Here is a 12943-nt window from a genome sequence, read left to right on the forward strand (position 1 = left end):
TTTTATCAAAAAACAAGTTTAGCTCGATTTGTTACAGATGACCCTATTTACTTGAATGGGCAGGATGTAGTCATTTTGTGGCTATGTTTTGTTTCCTAGACATATACCGTGTTTGGGCGGGACTCAAAAGACCATGCTTTTGAGTCCTACACAAAAAAGTATCATGAGAAGATCGCTGATTGGACTGAATGGAGGTAAGCAGTATACCTCTGGCAGCCTGGTAGAGAGATTGGGACCCCCTCAATCACACTGTGGGGGTCTAGATTGGTAGTTTACAGGAGCTGCTCGTTTGAGGGGTTAATGACAGGCTGCAGCGTGATCGCTGCGGCCTGTCATTAACAGTGAAGGCCCTCGCCCGCTATAAAGGCTTATAGCAACCGGCCCTCACCCGCTATAAAGGCTGATAGCAACCGACCCTTACCCGCTATAAAGGCTGATAGCAACCGACCCTCACCCGCTATAAAGGCTGATAGCAACTGGCCCTCACCCGCTATAAAGGCTGATAGCAACCGGCCCTCACTCGCTATAAAGGCTGATAGCAACCGGCCCTCACCCGCTATAAAGGCTGATAGCAACCGGCCCTCACCCACTATGAAGGCTGATAGCAGCCGGTCCTCACCCGCTATGAATTGTCTGATGAATTGACGACAACTAATCACCATGTCTCAGCATTAATACACCTAAGGGAACATTTACTACCAGGAGGGGGGGGGGGGTAATTTCTTAGCACAGAAAGAGCCTAGGTATGTCCAGCTCATGTCATCTTACATTGTCCCACCCTGCTTGACGGCCATCCAGCTGTTACAAAACTACAATTCCAATGCCTGGACAGCCAAAGGTAAAGCTGACTGCCCAGGCATGATGGCATTTGTAGTTTTGCAACAGCTGGAGGGCCTGAGTTTGACACCCTTGCATAGAAAAAGGGGCGATGGGCTGGACTTGCCTAAGCTCTTGCCACTGGGGAACGCCCCAGGGTACCTAAGCTTCATTTACATATTAACTAAAAGACATAGATCTCTGCGCTGGAAAGGACTATAGAGATGAAAAAAGTTTGCTCTTAATCATCATGACTACTTATTTTATCTAGCCATTTACACTTCTATTACCCTGCTAACAAGTCCACTCTAAAGCCCCTATTACACGGGGCGATGGCAGCGAGCGGGTAAGAGCAGGGAGGCGGGGCACCTGGATGATCGCTAGATTGTCTGGGTAGCCCATAGAAGATAGCAGCGGTCTGCTGCTGCCCCTCCTATTCCACAACGGCAGCAGAACGTTGCTATCTAAGTTGTTTGTCTTTCAACGTGTTGAAAGACAACGACAGACAATGATCAGCCGACATCATTCGAGACGGTTATCGGCTGAATATAGTTTCGTGTAATAGGGCCTTAACCAGAGGACAAAAAGGTGAGAAGGAGGAAGCAGTCACAATGACTTTTGAGTTTGGCTAAATATCATTCACCATGAAGACAACCATGGTACTCACTTGGGCTATTTGCTTGGTCTTTAATATCAACTTTATGTTCCTTGTAGGTGAAGATTCCACTTTTGGACATAAGCTGTAAATACATGGAGAGCAAGATTCACATTAATGAACAGGAAATACATTGCTCTGAAATTGCTGTAGTGGTATAACAAAAAGAGCCACTAGGTCAGGTCACCTTTATTTAGATACCTGTGTAAAGTCTTACACAGTGCCTGGCTCCTACAAGGCCTTCTCAATACATAGCAACTAGAGATGAGCACAATCGGAGCGCCATAGGCGGTATCCTTGTTTTCCAGGACTCCATAGGGATGCACCCAACTTCTTCAGCCACCAGTAATCAAATGCCGCACGCTTGGGTTCAGAAGTACACTAGCATGCTCGAGTTGCACTTATCCGTAATGGCAACCATGTTGTCCTATAGTCTAAGTGTGCAACCAATTAATACAGGCTGAATCCAGATCCTTCTCTCCTCTATAGACCACATTATACTTAGTAAACGGATTGTAATACATGTGTTCCTTATCCCTGTTCTGCTTTATCCAATCTTCCCTGTCTGCCTCTGGTAAATGTTTAGAGCTTTACAGTCATTTGAATAATAGTAAAATCAAGAGAGTATTTCCACCTAGGCGCAATATCCACAAAGGTTTAGTCACAGTTCCATCATCTTTACTGGTAAAATGGACAGAGGGGACATACAGTAGTGCTGTATCTGCTTGGGAGCAAAACGCCCACAGGTAAGTGGTTTTTGTTTCTATGTTTAGATTTTTATAGAATTATTTTAAAAAAATTGAAATGTCACAGAGGCACGTCACAAAGTTTGATTAATCATGGTCTGGCGTTCAATACCCCACCAATTGCTAGAATGAGCCAAGAGAAGCACTGACTAAGCGCTTCACTCCCTGCCTCACTGCTTTCCCCATCTCTCTGCAGAAGGCTGGTTAAATAAACTTAACAAGAAACCTTCCTAGGGCAGCAAGATGAAGAGATCAGCAACCTGGGAAAAGCAGCGAGCCCAGCACCCAGATAAGTGTTGTGATGAATCGGGGTCTGGACATCCAGTTTTAAACAATCAAAAAATTGACATGTCTGTATTACATGCAAAAAGTTTTCTTTTTTTTTATTATAGTAACACAGGGTTTATTAAGTCTCTGTGAAGAAATGGTGTCAGAAAGTTATATAGATTTGTAATATTTTTTCTTTTTAAATATCTTGTCTTCCAGTACTTATAAGCTGCTGTATGTTACAGGAAGTGGTATTTTCTGACACAGTGCTCTCTGCTGCCATCTCTGTCCGTGATGAGAACTCTTCAAATCAGAAGAAGTTGTCTATGGGGATTTGCTACCACTCTGGGAAGTTCCTGACATGGACAGAGGTGGCAGCAGAGGGCTGGGATGTCTGCAAGACATATAGCAGCTGATAAGTACTTGAGATTTTAAAATAGCAGTAACTTACAATCTGTATAACTTTCTGACACCAGTTCATCTGAACACTTTTTGTGCTCCTAATGGTGGTTTTACACAGAACGATTATCGTTCAATTTGCACGATAACGATCGCACTTGAGCGATAATCGTACGTGTAAACATAGTGAACGATCAAGCGACGAGCGAGAAATCGTTCATTTTGATCTTTCAACAAGTTCTCAAATGGTCATTGGTCGTTCGCAAAAAATTCGCAGATCGTTCCGTGTAAGCAGTCTTTCACCGATTTAAAAGGGGCGCTAAACAATTATTCACAATAACACACATTAAAACGTTATACAACTTGGTAATGTATGTTATGTATGTGAATGGCCCCTTTCCCCGTGTTTCCCCCCACCTACGCTAGACCCGGAAGTGTGGTGCATTAAACTCACATCTCATGTTGACCCCCGTCCGCTATCTTGTGACAATGATGTAGTCTTTGGGAGGCCGGCCGAACCGCTCCATCCGTCCCTCATGCCGGCCCCCCTCTGCCACGTCATAACTGTGCTCAGCCGCGATTGGCTGAGCACAGTTATGCTCAGCCAATCGCGGCTGAGCTGCTGATGACGCGGCAGAGGGGGGCCGGATGGAACGGTTTGGCTGGCCTCCCGAAGACTACGTCATTGTCCCAAGATGGCGGACGGGGGTCGACACGAGATGCGGTGAGTATAATGCACCACACTTCCGGGTCTAGCGTGGGTGGGGGTAAACACGGGGAAGGGGGCCATTCACATACATAACATACATTACAAAGTTGTATATTTTGTGAATAATTGTTTAGCGCCGCACTACCACTTTAACCGATGAGTGAGATAGGCTTAAGCGATCGCAAAACGATTTTTCCGTACGATATATCGTTCCGTCTAAACGCTGATGTTTATAAAAAACACATTGTTCATTCGAAATAGTTAACCGTGCGATCGGGCGAATTATCGCTCCGTGTAAAAGTACCATAAGAAAAGAAAAAATTATGGAAACCTCTTGGTTGACTCATTATAAGCTAAAGGAGGGCAGGGTTAAAAGATTACATCCTAATGGCTGTAAAATTGATCATAATAGATGACAACTAGTTATAATGGATCACAATATACATAATAAATCATAATGAATCCATCATATTTGTTTTATAAGCCATGATGCTACTAACCACCAAGATCAAACTTCAGAACATTGACAAAAAGAATACTTACCATGTAGATAAAGTGGAGATGATCCGTATCAGGCCGGAGGTTCTTCTTATGGATGTCATATTCCACCATCACTGACTGATCAGAATGACATGATACGTCCTTTGGATGCTCTTGTATAGACAGTAAACTCTCACTTTTAGAATAAAAGAGTAAAGGCAAGAGGGAATCTTCAGGAATTCCTAGGTCACAAGTCCCTATATTATACTCATAACCATTCTGATAATCAGATGAAAGGTGTACCTTAGGAGAGAGGTCACAGTTGGTTTTCAATGGGGGTTTTTCAACTTATTTAAAACTTTTAAACATTTGTGAAAATCTACTAATACATATAAATTGACTAATATATATAATTTACCAATAATATTTATACTTCTAATAAACGTTCTGCACAATGATTTTACTGTGCTGTATGGTGTAGTTTATTTTTATAAAACCTCTAGTTTTAGCTATTAACCCCCCAAGGAGGGATTCACCGTGATTGTCTGCACATATTGACCTTTTCTTTGTAACAAAAATTTTTATTGCTTTAAAGTCAAGCACATGAATACAAGGAAAATGTTGTAGATACAAAGTGCGTTCAGTAGTACAATACAAAGCAGTAGAATTTTCTTAAAACCTCTGTGAGCCAAACGGGTCATAAACAATAATAGGAAAACAAGGAAAATATGTTGTCAATAACATCCCATAGTTAGTAGTAAGATGATCTGTTTTCTATAGCTCTATATTAAACCAGAGACAACTGTGTTCTAGTAATTGTTGTAGTAATCTGTACTGATCTAATATACAGGAAAGCTATGTACTTATATGTAATGATGAGACTTACCTTTAGCATTGGTTCATGTGGCCATTCAGTGGTTTTGATTGTAAAATGTGCAATTCCATGTGAATCGGTCACCAGATTTGTGTGTGTGACATTAGAATAGTAGTCGCCTTTTATATATAATGTTACGGGTTCATTAACCATGGGTTGTTTCTTCTCATCAGTGACTTTAATCTGAGTATAGGTTAAGGAAAATATGTTAGTACCCTATAGAAGCAGCATATCCTTCAGACAGGAAGCATAGAAGTGATCTTTGTAGGTATCCTCCATATTAGTCATCGCTCCTCCAACCCTCAAATGTATTTCACACGCTCCTAAGATTCTATTAACCCCTTAAGGACAGAGCCTGAAATGGCCTTAAGGACAGAGACAAATTTTATGAATATGACCAGTGTCACTTTAGTCATTAATAACTTCGGGATGCTTTTACCTATCCGGCTGATTCTGAGAATGTTTTCTCATGACATATTGTACTTTACATTTCTGGTAAAATGGAGTCGATACTCATAACAAATCTTTATGAAAAACACCAAAATAACGTGAAAAATTGTGAAAAAATGCATTTTTCGAACTTTGGAACCTTTCTGCTTATACAGGAAATGGTTATGCCACATAAATTATATATTAAATAGCATTAGCAAGATGTCTACTTTATGTTGGCGGCATTTATTAAACTATATTTCATTTTTTTTAGACAATAGGAAGCTTAAAACATAAGCAGCAAATTTCCAAATTTTCTGTAAAATTTCAAAATCAGATATTTTTAGGGACCTGTTCAGGTATTAATATTGGCTGGGTTCACACTATGTATATTTCAGGCAGTATTTGGTCCTCATGTCAGGTCCTCATAGCAACCAAAACCAGGAGTGGATTGAAAACACAGAAAGGATCTGTTCACACAATGTTGAAATTGAGTGGATGGCCGCCATATAACAGTAAATAACGGCCATTATTTCAATACCACAGCTGTTGTTTTAAAATAACAGCAAATATTTGCCATTAAATGACGGCCATCCACTCAATTACAACATTATGTGAACAGAGCCTTTCTGTGTTTTCAATCCACTCCTGGTTTTGGTTGCTATACAGCCTCACAAATACAGCCTCAAATATACATAGTGTGAACCCAGCTCAAAGTGTATTTGAAAGGCCTGTATGTTAGAAAGCCCCACAAAGCACCCCATTTCAGAAACTGCACCCCCCAAACTCTGCAAAAGCACATCCAGAAAGTTTTTTAACCCTTTAGGGGAGTCACAGAAATAAAAGCGAAGTGTGTAAGAAATTTGAAATTTTTTATTTTCTGTGCAGAGATTTTATTGTAATCCAATATCTTTCATAATGATAAACCTATTAGCAGAGAAATGCACCCCAATATTGATTGCTCCATTTCTTCAGTTTATAGAAATACCCCATATGTGGCCCTATTGCGCTATTTGACGCAACCACAAGCCTCAGATATAAGGGAGCGCCTAGTGAATTTCAATGCCTCCGTTATATTTGGTCATTTCTGACTGTACCACTTCAGGTTGGCAGAGGCTCTGGGGTGCCAAAACCTTAAAAACACCCCTAAAGGGACACCATTTAAAAATCTGCACCCCTCAAGGAATGTAACAAGGGGTGCGGTGAGCATCTGGACCCCACAGGTGCTTCACAGATTTTCAGAACAATGTGGTGTAAAAAAGGAAAAATTCATTTTTTTAAACTAAAATGTTGTTCCAGCCTTCATTTTTCATTTTTACAAGGGGATAAAAGAAAAACAAAAAAACAAACATGTAGCGCAGTTTCTCCCGAGTACGGAAATACCCCACATGTGGACATAAAGTGCCAAGCGGGCGCAGGACGAGCCTCCAAAAGGAAGGAGCACCAATTAGCCTTTGCAAGCTGGATTTTACTGGAATGGATTTCAAGGGCCACGTCGCATTTACAGAGCCCTCGTGCTGCCAAAACACTGGAAACCCCCCACAATTGACCCCATTCTGGAAACTACACCCCTCAAGGAATCTAACAAGGGGTTCAGTGAGCATATGGACCCCACTGGTGACGGGCACAAATGTGGAACAATGTGACGTGAAAGGGAAAAATTTCATTTTTTTCACTTTCACGGCACAAATGTGGCCCTCATCAAGGGGTCCATATCATCACTGCACCCCTTGTTAGGTTCCTTGAGGGGTGTAGTTTCCAGAATGGGGTCACTTGTGGGGGGTTTTCACTGTCTTGGCAGCACGAGGGCTCTGTAAATGCGACATGGCGTTCATCATCCATTCTGGCCAAATCCAGCCTTCAAAATCCAAATGGCGCTCCTTCCCTTCGGAGGCTTGCCCTGCGCCCACATGGCGCTTTATGTCCACATGTGGAGTATTTACGGACTCAGGGGGAATTGCTCTACACATTTTGTGTGTTTTTTTCCCTTGTGAAAATGAAAAATTTAAGGCTAATCCAACATTATAGTGTAAAAAATTTAATATTTCATTTTCACGCCATATTGTTCCACATTTGTGCCCGTCACCAGTGGGGTCCATATGCTCACTACACCCCTTGTTACATTCCCTAAGGGGTGTAGTTTCCATTATGGGGTCACTTGTGGGGGGGTTCAACTGTCTTGGCAACACAGGGGCCTTTTAAATGCAACATGACCCCTCGAAATCCATTCCAGCCAAATCCAGCCTCAAAAAGCCAAATGGCGCTTCCTTCCCTTTGGAGGCTTACCCTGCACCCGCATGGCGCTTTATGTCCACATGTCGGGTATTTCCATACTCAGGGGAAATTGCTCTACACATTTAGTGTTTTTTTTATCTTTTAACCCCTTGTGAAAATGAAAAAAATCAAGACAAGATCAATGATTTAGTGTAAAAATTAAACATTTTTTTACACTAAATGTTGGTCTAGCCTTGATTTTTTCCTTTTCCACAAGGGGTTAAAAAAGAAAGTGAACACAAAACATGTAGGGTAATTTCCCCTGAGTACGAAAATACCCCACATGTGGATATAATGTGCCATATGGGCAGAGGGCAAGCCACCAAAGGGACAGAGCGCCATTTAGAGGCTTGAATGGAGGATGGAGGCCATGTCGCAATTACAAAGCTCCTGTGCTCCCAGGACAGTAGAAACCCCCCACAAGTGACCCCATTCTGGAAACTACACCCCATAAGGAATCCAACAAGGGGTACAGTGAGCATATGGACCCCACTGGTGACGGGCACATAAGTGGAACATGTGCCATGAAAATAAAAAATAAAATGTATTCATTTTCACTGCCCAAATGTGCCCGTCACCAGGGGGCCATATCCCCGCTGCCCCCCTCGTTAGATTCCTTATGGGGTGTCGTTTCCAGAATGGGGTCACTTGTGGGGGGTTTCTACTGCCCTGGCATCACAGAGGGTTTATAATTGCATCATGGCATCCTCTAATGGGAATGGCGGCCATACCTATTTAGCTGGGGAAAAGGGACCATTCTAATTTATTTGGGGGTATTAGGCCAATTATTAGTTTATAAGGTTGAAAATGACAGGTGTCCATCAAATTCAACCTGTGTTGATCCAGAGGAAGGCAAAAAACCCCCCTCATAAGGCAGACGACAGTAGCCCCATCACAGGGGAAAAATTCCTTCCTGACTCCATAATGACGATCAGAATAATCCCTGGATCAACGTGACCCCTGAAATAGGAATAAGGGACAGAATTTAGAATATGTAGAACTCCCATGACGTGTGGTGCGCCTTGAAGCGATCCAGTATGCAGAGGCCGGGGCGATCAGGACAGGTGTCACACTGGAAAATTGTGTCCTTCCTGATCCCCCTGTTACACCACACTCTGCACTTCTTCTGGGGTCTCCTGTTTTCCAGTGTGGGGGACGTCACCTGGAAAATGTTGTCCTGGTGCGATACGGGGTCCTTCATATCCAGAAGCGCTGGTTCCGCTCCATGGCTGCTAAATATTAGGGCTCTATTACTACTTCTGATATTTACGGATCGTGCCGCAAGCTACAGTAGCTCAGGCAGTGAGGGACCGGAAGAGGGGGTGCTGGTATAAAAGTTATCCCCGTACAGGTGGTAACCTTTATCTAGCAGTGGGAAGATCAGTTCCCGAACGATCTCCCCACTAACTCGGAGGATGGGGGGGGGGCATCTGGGGGCTGGATTTGGGTGTCCCTTCCTTCATACACTCTAAGGGTACGTGCACACTGCGGAATGGCGAAGGATAACCCTTTGTGCATTCCGCAGCTGGCACCCGCCGGCGGACTGATGGTGGCGCGCGTCTCCGCTTGTGTCACACTCCATTATATGCACGGGCGGATTCTGCCCTCTGTCCAATGTGTTCATTCTTTGGACGGACGACGGAATCCGCCCGTGCATAGAATGGAGTCTATGACACGGGTGGAGACGCTCGCCTCCATCAGTCCGCCGTCGGGTGCCAGCTGCGGAATGCACAAAGGGTTATCCTTCGCCATTCCGCAGTGTGCACGTACCCTAAATCTGTAAGTGTACCCTGAGGTACTCTCACAGAGTGTGTAGAATTTCATGCCATACCGTGATCTCTTATTGGGATGGTACTGGCGGAAAAGACGTGTCTGGGGGGCAGCGTACGCTACGCTACGCTACCCCCAGACACGTCACTGGATGATGAGGATGATGAGGATGAATGGAGGAAAGAAGGATCCCCCCATTCATCCTCACTGGCTGTTTCGGTGTCGGAGGCAATAATAGTGTATGCGTCCGACACCGAAAACACCTTGGGGGGCCATCTTTATACGGGGATTGGCATATGGGGTATGTAAATGTGTAGTGGTGTAGTGTAAAACTTTATTTCATGTAGTGTAGTGTTTTTTACGTGTTTTTTTGACAGTAAGAAAAAATATCCCTTTGCCAAGAAAGGAGCTGCTGCTAAATGCCGCACGTATGTGCGGCACTTATCAGCAGACAGTGGCGGTAGGATATAGGGGGGAAAAACGCCCCTACGCCAAAAAGGAGGAGTTGCTGATCAGCGGCGCACTTACGGGCGATGATATTCACTGATCAGCCGTTAGGGGGGCGGTAGAGCGACGCTGCTGGAGATTACCGACGCCCGCCGAATACGAGGACCCGAGCGTTTCCGAAGATTTCCGACGCTGGACGACCGAACCCGGAAGTGACCCGAAGAAGACGCGAGGACGGCGCGGACCGCAGATCGTCGCTCCGGACACCCAGATCAGGTGAGTATGGTACACCTGCACCACACACACCTGTTCTGCACCCCTCAGCTAGGTAGCAGAACGCGACAAAACTTTTTTTACAGTTTGATCGCCATGATGGGCCGGCCCGTACTGGCCGGCCTATCACGGCGATCGTGGGGGTGGCATCGGCGCCATCTTTGGTGGGGACACTAATGGCGATTGGTGCTGTCTCGGACAGCACCAATCGCCATTGCTTTCCGGGTCACCGATGACCCGGAAAGCTGTTTTCAGCTGCTATATGCTGATCTGTATAGATCAGCATATAGCAGCGATCGTCGGCACGGGAAGGGTTAATCACCCCCCGTGCCGACGAGCAGAGATGGCCTGCTATACATTATAGCAGGCCATCTTCCCCGACCGCTGTGTGTGAACACACAGCGATCGGGGAAACATCGGGCGTAAGTATACACCCATTTGCGTTAAAGCCCACCCTGCGGGGGCGTATACTTACGCCCGATGTCGTTAAGGGGTTAAAGCGACTCTGTACCCAGAATCTGACCCCCCCAAACCACTTATACCTTCGGATAGCTGCTTTTAATCCAAGATCTGTCCTTCAGTTCTTTCGGCAGGTGATGCAGTTATTGTCCTAAAAAATACTTCTAAACTTGCAGCCCCGTGCCCTAGGGGCGTATCTGTGCCCTAACTTTGCCCCACCCCTCTGTCTTTCCTCCCCACCCTCTTCATAATTAGGAATGCCACTGGAACATTTTCTCCTGTCTGAAAATTGCACAGGTGCCTTAATTATCCAGCCCATGTTCAGTATTCACATAGCTGAGGAATAGGAGACAATCTGCCTGGAGTATTCCTAATGATGAAGAGGGCGGGGAGGAGGGACAGAGAGGTTGTGCCTACACAATCTAGGCCACACCCGTAGGACACGGGGCTGCCAGTTTAAAGGTTGTTTTTTAGGACAATAACTGCATCACCTGCCGAACGGACCCCAGGACAGATCTTGGATTAAAAGCAGCTATCCGAAGGTACAAGTGGTTTGGGGGGTCAGATTGTGGGTACAGAGTCACTTTAACTCTGGTATCTATAGATTACAATAGTCACCAAATGGTCACCATAACTGTCTATGTTATATAAAAATATTCTGACAATCTGGACAATCTTTTCACTTGTAGTTTCTCAGAAACTTTAGTCTCCTGTGTTATGTAGACAGCATAGTTGGTGGTGCTACTCAGTATACACAGCTCACACTAACCTCTATGGGAGTTACATAAAATGCCTAAAACAGCCTGTTCAGTTGTTGTCAGTTTTCTGACCATCTCTGGCCTCCAAAAACAGACTGTATGGGGCTGGGTGGGCCTCAATCTTTAGATAGATGTGAGTCCCAAAAGGTGGTCCAGTGGGTGGTTTCACTCTATGGACTGGACTCTTTACCATGGAAACATCAGAGATTTCAATCAATAAATTAAAAGTTATACTGAATACCTTCCCATAAAGATTTATATCAATCCGCTCAGCTCCTTCTGCTCTACAACATGATGCCGGTAGCATTTTCATGGTGATGGGTTCCCCTTTAACTATTCCTTACCTTGTAAAGTTTTACCTTACCTTTCCATTATATGGAAATCCTTTATGGTAGAATTTTTCACATTCCACAAATTCAACTGTTTTCTTTGCTGAGTTGAGGTATACCTCAGCTGATGCTTCCTCACTATGACCTGAAAGAATGATTACATATTTTTCGAAAAGAAGGGGATGAAATGTCATTTGCCACTAATCATTTTGTCTATGAATCCCCAGCATTGGTGTATACAATTACCAAATAGATTATAGCAGCCTTCATGGCAGCAACATTTTGTGTGGCGTGTGCTCATATGGGTTGCTTTGTCTATTCATGTAATCTATTGGTTAGTAATGTTTTTACTTGTATAGCACACACAGATTCCACAGCTCTTCACCTATCTGTATGGTTTACTAGTCTCCTTATGCAAGTATTAGAAGAACTTGGCATAGATGATCAGATTAAACTGATGCCAGTCAACATCCACTGTGAGCTGAACCATCAACAATGTGGCACTAATATGTTTTAGTTCTGGTGATTAGTTCTTTAAGGCTATGTTCACATGTTGTGTGAGACCGGCTGTTCCGTGACCCGGCCGGTACTGCAGTACCGCCCAGATGATCTTTAGCACCGTTGAATTCTGATGCGGGGGCATCCGTGTGCGCCCCCATCAGAACACCCCACAGCACACAATAGAGCGTACGGCCGGAGCCGCTCGCTCCACAGTGTGCACTGACAGGGTTTTCTGCGGCCGCTACTCAATGAATAGCGGCAGCAGAAAACCGACATGTCAGTTTTCTGCGGCGCCGCTAGGGAACCTGGCCGGAGTATATACTATGTGTATACACTCCAGCCAAAATCCTATGCTTTCACATACAACGTGTGTGCTGTATAGATCATGACCGTTGTTGCAATTTGCAACAAAGGCCGTGATTTCTACAACACATACTGTACGTTTTATGAACATAGCCTAAAAATGGATGAAGATACTTTAAGTGGTAGTCACTTCATGTTAGTAGTTAAATTGGAACAAAAACTCCATATCTTGGCTGTATCATATTGTTCTGTGTTTTTCTTTGTTCACATACTGTATGTAATTGCCAAAGGGTACGGACCCATTCTGCCACCTAACCTGTTAAGCTTTCAGCCACTACTGTATTGTACTGTAGTGCACTGTATAAGTAGCTTTCTAATTTAACCCTCTCCAGAATGAGGATTTGGACCTTACTGCAGGGAACCACTAGGTCCCTATCTTTGGGACTAGTCCCTG

The 12943-nt window shown here is 44.2% G+C and overlaps 1 protein-coding gene across 3 annotated transcripts in view; it reads right to left on the reverse strand.

The window, feature by feature from the left end:
• LOC138799251 (alpha-2-macroglobulin-like) overlaps positions 1–12943 on the reverse strand; it is an 82533-nt gene that overhangs the window by 59074 nt on the left and 10516 nt on the right. For all 3 annotated transcript variants that reach the window (XM_069980169.1, XM_069980170.1, XM_069980168.1), the window contains exons 10-13: positions 11721–11830; positions 4959–5129; positions 4136–4375; positions 1484–1556 (exon numbers count right to left, since the gene is read on the reverse strand). In XM_069980169.1, the coding sequence (XP_069836270.1) occupies positions 1484–1556; positions 4136–4375; positions 4959–5129; positions 11721–11830 (594 nt within the window). The remainder of the gene's footprint in view (positions 1–1483; positions 1557–4135; positions 4376–4958; positions 5130–11720; positions 11831–12943) is intronic.

Source organism: Dendropsophus ebraccatus, chromosome 8 (assembly GCF_027789765.1).
Source record: "Dendropsophus ebraccatus isolate aDenEbr1 chromosome 8, aDenEbr1.pat, whole genome shotgun sequence".
Classification (NCBI taxonomy): Eukaryota; Metazoa; Chordata; class Amphibia; order Anura; family Hylidae; genus Dendropsophus; species Dendropsophus ebraccatus.